This window comes from Haliotis rubra, unplaced genomic scaffold (assembly GCF_003918875.1).
Source record: "Haliotis rubra isolate DU_JTF1 unplaced genomic scaffold, ASM391887v1 Scf17, whole genome shotgun sequence".
Lineage (NCBI taxonomy): Eukaryota > Metazoa > Mollusca > Gastropoda > Lepetellida > Haliotidae > Haliotis > Haliotis rubra.
In genome coordinates this window covers 366,171-374,238 of record NW_025765669.1, presented here as the reverse complement: position 1 = coordinate 374,238, position 8,068 = coordinate 366,171, and the positions used below count along the sequence as shown (strand labels likewise).

At 42.2% G+C, this 8,068-nt stretch overlaps 1 protein-coding gene across 1 annotated transcript; it reads left to right on the top strand.

Annotated features, from left to right (window-relative positions):
• The first annotated feature begins 3,914 nt into the window (after positions 1 to 3,914).
• LOC124272446 lies at positions 3,915 to 7,474 on the top strand. The gene is made up of 4 exons (XM_046707618.1): positions 3,915 to 4,225; positions 5,065 to 5,268; positions 6,244 to 6,435; positions 6,947 to 7,474. The coding sequence occupies exons 1-4, from the start codon at positions 3,973 to 3,975 to the stop codon at positions 7,150 to 7,152; spliced, it is 855 nt and encodes a 284-aa protein (XP_046563574.1). The 5' UTR covers positions 3,915 to 3,972; the 3' UTR covers positions 7,153 to 7,474.
• The last annotated feature ends 594 nt before the right edge of the window (positions 7,475 to 8,068 follow it).

Below are 8,068 nucleotides of genomic sequence, written 5' to 3'. Positions count from 1 at the left end.
ATTGAAAGTTCGGTGGCACTGTCAGTACAGCCCTTTAAAAAGTTTACACACACACTATTTTGTTTTGTTAACCATTCTCCTGGCTCATAGTTGGTTAGTGTGTCCGCGTTCGGACCATTAGTTGCCTTGGCATCATGTAATAAATTCACCTTCTGTGTTTCTCCCAAAGCATAGGCTATTTTGGACAAGACATCATTTTGAAATTTCCCCCTTTGTATTGTCTGTATTATTTCATCAAGTTCTTTCTTGGCACAATCGGCGCATGCTGTGCACAATGCAGACTTGGTGGTTGACGTTGAAAGTTCATTTTCAATCAAATTGCTAAGTAAACAATGTTTGCAGGAATCTTCCGCCACCTAATTTTCAATATCTTAAAGTATTTTCCTGATGAAAAACGGTCATGTTCTTTACGCCCACTGTCCATGTTGCAGTCATGATAATTATTATGCTTTATGGACCTTTTTGTACCTAAAACGTGTGTTTTGTATGGCGTTCTTATCCAATCAGAATGTGGATTAATTGTTATTTTTTTAAACGCTTTTCATTTTCTATCCTTTACATCTTTTGTTAAAAACGTGGCACAACAGTGTTCCATACATTTATTGCTAACGTTTGGGTTTTGCTGTTTTCTCCGTTTTTTACAGGTCCGTTTCCCGTCATGAACGCATGCGCATTGCGTCAGTCAAGGAGACGCTCACATGTGGGTTGCAACAACAAGAACTTTCACGGTTTGTAATGACTTCATTCGCCCATTTTCTTGTTTGTGTAATGGTGGGTGGTTGTTGTTTATTGACTGTGCATGAAATACGATATCGTTTCAAATTCTGAAAGTTGTGTGATGATGTAGTGGTGTTGACGGAGCATTGAATACCGAGCGACGGAAAATGCGGTATTTTGGCTATGTCGCATACGAGTCGGAAACGTGACATGATAGCTCGTTCGGCCTATTTCGTTATCGGTCTTATGGGCTATAATAGGCCGTTCAGTAGGTTTCCCCAACCTGGTATATGCATTGGAAAGGAATCCATGTCCTCGATCAATCGCCTCATGATATATATGCATTGGAAAGGAATCCATGTCCTGGATCAATCGCCTCATGATCTTAACACATGAACACATCCTTCATACGAAACTTCTTCACAATTTGCATTCATAATATTGTATAAATCTACAGTCCCGATATACAAGTATCCAAATAAAAACAGGTGACGTCCATCCACAAGTTAATCCACGTGTGTCCAGCTGAACATTAAACTCATCTGAGGAAACTACCTGTAACGCGATCATCTCGTGCGGTGCACGGCCAACAGTGAAACAGCGTCACTGAGTAAGACTGAAATAAGTTTAGGCCTGAAGTGTACGTTTACTCAAGTGAGATATCGTGTTATAAATGCAACATAAATATCGGATAAATGCACAATGGAATACAGGAACAGTGCATATCAACACATAGTCCACTTTAAAAACTAAATCGTATTATGTTTGGAGTTATCCCCCCTTTGTTCATGACCACTTCCGGGGAGCAACGTCAAAAGCGACGTCATTGCACGGTATCCTGCATGCGTTATTTGTAGTCCTCGCAAATCAACAGCATGAGCGCGATGAGTTGGAGATTTTACGTGCGCATTCCGACATGATGGTATATTTCGCACCCCACCGTCCCAACAAGCAACAGAAGTAACAAGCAAGCTATACACAACATTATGGATAAAGAGAATACATATATACATGAAGGATAATGGAGTTTATACAATTGACGAGGTTGATATCAGGTGTTTTATAGTTGATGTTAGAATTAATTACAGATTTTAGTATCGTGATACGTATCGTATCGCCACCCTTTTATCGGGATTCGTATCGTATCGCAGCTTCAGTGCACAATACTTTGGCAATATATCGTCGTGACTAAAATTTTAGTATCGTGATGTATCGTATCGCAGGTTGTGTGACAATACCAGCACTTACAAAAAGGGCGAAGTGAGTAAGTTTGGCTTTACGACGCTTTTAGCAATATTCCAGCAATATCACGGCAGGGGGACACCAGAAAGGGAATTCACACATTGTACCCATGTGGGGAATCGAACCCGGGTCTTCAGAGTGACGAGCGAACGCTTTATCCACTAGGCTACCCCACCGGCCCTCAAAAAGGGCTAATATTTGTTGAACATGGCACCAGGCTGTGAAACGTTAGAAATGTAAGTTGTAGGGCTGCGCAATATAACCGGTTTACCGGTATTTACCGGTTCAGACATGGAATCGATACGTATTGCGATACGCTGATCGAAAACCGGTATTTTGACATGAATTCGGAAAACACTCGGAAATCTTCGCATATTTCCGTTTTTTTAAATTGTTCCTTTCCTTGTTTCATTTGTGCCAAACATTACTTACATTTATTTTTTGCCATGATTAAAAGTTTTTTTAAAGCCTAATCAAGCATTGTGATTTTGTTGTGTTTTTGCTTTACAAATCAAGCATTAACTCGATTATAAGTATTTTTTTTGTTAAAAAAAATTATTCTTGCAATATATTGCAATACATATCGCACTACATGCTTTCGGATCGCAATAGTTCGCAATACGAAAATTCCCTGCAATACCCATCCTAGTAAGTTGAAATGAGATTATAACGTCACGTTCATTGTTACTACACATGTGTCACTCACTCCCTCACTCACTCAATCAATCACTGAACACGGATCCCCTACTTGAACCCAGCCAGGAAATCAACAAGAACCGGGGTTCGAACCACCATTTTCCTGGGAGACCACGACTATAAAACAATAGGAATACTTACATGATTTTAATACGCCTCTGGTGTAGGATGTTAGGATAGGATGGAGTCAACCGGATTATAGCAATAGTTTGTCGTAAGAGACGACTGACTTGGTTCATGCCATCGTATTTCAGTTGTGTAGATCAATGCTCATGATTCCATCACTGGATTGTCTGGACCAGACTCCATTATTTACAGGACGCTGTCATATAGATGGAAAATAGGTGAGCTCGACGTTAAACAATAAACTAAGAATACAGTTAATGTGTTTCCTGCACATCCTGTGCATACACTTTGCACCTTACATATATTTGGTGCCGTTACTATTACGTTTCCATGGTGACAAGCATCCGTGGAGGGATTTGGTTTGTTGCTTAACGTCGCAGTCAGCAATATTCAAGCTATATGACGGTGGTCTGTAAATAATCGAGTTCAGTGATCAACAGCATGAGCATCGATCTACGCAGTTGGGATATGATGACATGTGTCAACCAAGTCAGCGAGACTGGCCACCCGATCCCGTTAGTCGCCTCTGACTACAAGCATAGGTTACTGAAAAATAATTCTAACCAAGATCTGCACATAATTGAAGGACAACTACACATATATATTAACAAACATATAAATAGTGTGCAGAAAATATTAACTACAAAAGAATGAGTATAGTAATTTCTGCCAGAGAGGACTTCAAATCTCCGTCAAGAGCTCGAGGAAACCTTGTCCACCGGTGTGATTAAAGCACTCCAGTATCTTTCATCAGGGCATATCAGGGCATCCTCCTTCACATAATTATTATGAGTGAGTGAGTTTAGTTTTACGCCGCTTTTAGCGATATTCAAGCAGTATATATCACGACGGGGGACACCAGAAATGGGCTTCACACATTGTACCCATATGTGGAATCGAACCCGGATCTTCGGCGTGACGAGCGAACACTTTAACCACAAGGCTACCCCACCGACCCCATAATTATGTGTGCTTTGGTTTGCGTCAATAACCCTCATCATGAGCCGGATCTCACCCCCAGTTATCTGCTCTTATCTTACCGGTGTAATGTTGTTGGTGTCACAGAAGACGTCAGTCATTAACCTTTAGACCCATGAACATCCGGGTTAGATTTGGTCTTCATCAACCTATATAAGCGACTCTGACCTAGGAAACACACATTGATGGGCTGAGACAGTTCTGGCCGTCACCATGGGGTTTCAGATCAGTGGTCCTCTTTTGTGTCTTGTTGTGATGGCTTTGTTACTGCCCGGTGGCCTTGCACATCAAGAACCTCGTCAATTCCTTCTTCTTAAGCAATTGATGGGTGACAATACCAGGAGGATAGCTGTTATTCAGGACAAACAGAGACTGGAAATTGAGACACTGAAACGTGGACTTAACCATCGTATTGAGGAACGTGTCAAGTATCTTTTCCGGAAGTGGGCTGGGATGCCTGAAATACGTAAGTACAACAAAATACTGTGTCTGTTTGTGTATTACAGAGAGACATTTGTAGCGCATTTTCCAGTGTTTAGCTGCACAAATGTGCTCAGGTCATGATAGATTGTACTACTGCCCGTGCCATTGGTTCAGTTTCGTTTTTAGCTCTCAGAAAACAATCCATGTTGACTATGAGGCGCTCCAAGGTAAACAGCCACATTACTGTCTCCTCCTATCGGTACCCATTCACTTCTGGGTGTCCAGGCTTATACGTCAATTCTCGTCGGAGAAACACTGAACTTCAAAAGCGTCTAGCATAACACGTATAATAGACTGGGTATTTTAAAAGTATGATTTATTAATGATAATTATTGATAAGAGCTTACCAGGCCTTCGTTTGAGCATTGTATCTAAGATTTTGACCCTTTAAGGTCCGGATCAGACTCGGTCTGCAGCAACACATGCTTGTCGTAAGAGGCGACAAATGTTATCGGGTGGTCAGGCTCACTGAATAGGTTGACAGGTCATCGTATCACAATTGCTTAAATCGATGCTCATGAGGTTGATCATTGGTTTGTTTGAACTCGAATATCTACACACTGCCGCCATATGCGGCGTTAAACAAGAGACAGAAAACAAAAAATAAGTTTTTGAAGCAATTTTCGTATACGTGCTTCAAGTATTATTCTATAACATGTAACATCTGTTATATTTAGGAACGGATTCTGGTACTTTTGTTGGGTTGAGTCCCATCCGGGATTCGAACCCGCACCCTCAGAGTCAGGCACCTAATAACATTCTATAACATGTTTCGTATCATGAATGACACTTTCATGTCACGATGATTTTCGTCTGTTTTAGCAATCTACTGCCCATATCCTGTGTTGTCTGATAAATTACTGGAGGTGGGTTGTAAAGGGCCATTCACGGAGGGTCAGACGTGTAAGCTCAAGTGTCCCATGTCAGTTCCACTGAGGGGACCTGCTTACATCACGTGCACTCGATCTGCAAATGACTATACAGGCTACTGGGCGGCAGTCGACGGTGAAGAGCCAAAGTGTGATGGTAAGTACCACAAAAAACAGACTGATGGGGGGTTGGCGGGGTAGCCTAGTGGTTAAGGCGTTCGCTCCTCATGGGTGCAATGTGTGAAGCCCATTTCTGGTGTCCCCCGCCGTGATATTGCTAGAATATTGCCAAAAGCGGCGTAAAAACATAATCACTCACTAAACTCGCACAGACTGATGATAAGGAACTTAGTGGAGGCGAGGATTCAGAATACTTAACAGTAAATGGTGTAAGAGACGTACCGCTTGGTTGATTGTATAACAGAAATACGATCACAAAAAGGTTTTTACACACGATGCTATGAGATGTGACTGAGATGACAAACAAAAGCCAGCGCTCCAGCAATACACAACAATATATTGCTTGAAAATTCAACGCAGAGACAGATCTTTCAAGAACACTCTGGGTCAGAGTGAGTGAGTGAGTTTAATTTGACGTCGCTTTTAGCAATATTCCAGTAATATCACGGCGGGGGACACGAGAAGTGGCTTCACACAATGTGCCCATGTGGGGAATCGAACCCGGGGCTTCGGCGTGACGAGCGAACGCCTTAACAATTAGGCTACCCCACCTCCCAGATGCATAAAGTAGCATCTCTACACTTTAAGAGATCTTTAGTGGAAACGTTGTTATCCGTAGCCTAGTGGATAGAGCGTCTACCAAGAGGGCGGGAGGTCAGTGGTTCTAGCCCCGATCGCTTCATACCAATTGCGGTTACTTGGTGTCTCCCTGTCTGGAGCGTTTAGGAGATAAAGGGTACACTGGCTCGGCGGAGCAGCCATGTTAACCTGCGGATTGGTATCTCAGTGGCTCAGCAATGGGATACTGGCACTTACTAGAACAAGCAGACTATTGATTATTTTAACAGACAGCCGCTATATAGCTGGGAGGCTGCTGAGTGCGGCGTTAAACAGCAAGCAATGAATCTCAACCATCCTGTAATTCCATAACAACCATTGTTTTCTGTTGCAGTACCAACATGTCCACCACTGCCAGCACCTCGCAATGGTGCTCTTGTTTGTGATAAATGGTCCGGCGGTTCATCTTGCCAGCTACAGTGCAGAGAAGGATATGACATTTCAATCAGTAAAAACTTCATGCAGACCGCTTTCCTCTGCTCCCGTGATGGTGTTTGGAATCACCAGAATGTACCACATTGTACATGTAAGTATACACATGTTGGATCAATTACGATAACGATACACGTAAATGAGGTGTGGTGTCATATGTTTTGGGGGTCGTGACAAAGGGATAGATTTTCCTGTATCAGGCGTTTCAGATGTGTATGTCCTGGTATATAATGTGACGAAACCTTATAAAGCGGGGGGAAGGGGAAGGGTGTTGATGAATTTTCTAGAGAGGCAAGTACAATGTGATTGTCAACTCTCTAAAGTTTATGTACAAAGTAAGTGACCCCCTGCATGTCTCTCTCTCTCTCTCACTCTCCAAAAATACATGCACTGTGTGGAACAAGCCCACAACCCAGCCAGATATCAGGGTTGGTGGTAACTTCAAAATGTTACCAGACAAAAATGGATTTAACGAGACCAGACAACCCGAAGTAAATTACCCAGATGCATCGAACATGTTATCTCAAATTTTATCAGACCACCCCCACCCCCATAAATTATGAACGGTCCCCTTTGAACATCATGAAAAACGTTTCTATTTTCAGATCGTGAGTTTGGCGACAGATTCAGGTTGCCGGAGAATTACTATTTTACGGGACAGTGCAATCCTGGTAATATAGAAGTGAAGGAATCATTTCTGAAGGAGGTAACTAAGTCAGCTCTTTGCCCGGATAGTAAGTATTGCAAAGTGGAAAATGTGGAGGTCAATTGCGGCGAAGAAGATGATGATGAAGATGAATGGGACTTCTGATTCAACATTCAGAATTGCCCTATTACAGACGCATGCTAACTTGTATATCACTTGCCCGGACTTTTCTCTTGTTTGTATTCTAAACTCAGAACATATTGGCTTAATCTAAGCCTTTCCGTACGCACTACATATTATTTACAGAATCATATAGATGTGCTACTTAATTTACAACTGCGACGGAGCATGACAACATAGCTCTACTGACTGACTGAGTTTAGTTTTACGCCGCTTTTAGCAATATTCCAGCAACATCACGGCGGGGGACACCAGAAATGGGCTTAACACATTATGCCCATGTGGGGAATCGAACCCGGGTCTTCGGCGTGACGAGCCAACGCTTTAACCACTAGGCTACCCCACCGCCCCACATAGCTCTACGTCACGCGAAGCTGTACAACCAGTGTAAATAAGTAAAGTAACTACGCAGATGGAAATAGTTTTTGTTATTTTGTCAATGAAAGAAACTGTTCTATCATATATGGTTATATTGATGTGGAGAATCGTGAAAAAACCTGAGAAAGATAAAAACAAGTAAGCAATATATTGGAAGGACTCTGAAGGAGGTGACGACTGTGCGGTTTCCTGTTGGAGACACTTTGGTGAGCGCATGGAATTCTGGGTAGGAAAGTGTTTACTGGCAAGGCATCGTAAACATGGCGCATCTACTGAACAGGGCAATATTCGAATATTTTTGTACAATTTAAAAAGTTTACACGAGACTGAGAAACAATGCACGAACAGAGTGAGATAATCTAAATGTGTATCGTTGATAGGAATTAAAGTACAGATCGGCGGATATTCTGGAAATTGTGATTGATCCTCGTTGAATGAGCTTGCTTCCAACATTAAAACATCTTAGCTGCCAGCACAGGGGCGTGTCACGCTTAGAAACAGCGTTAGAAAGACATATAGGTAT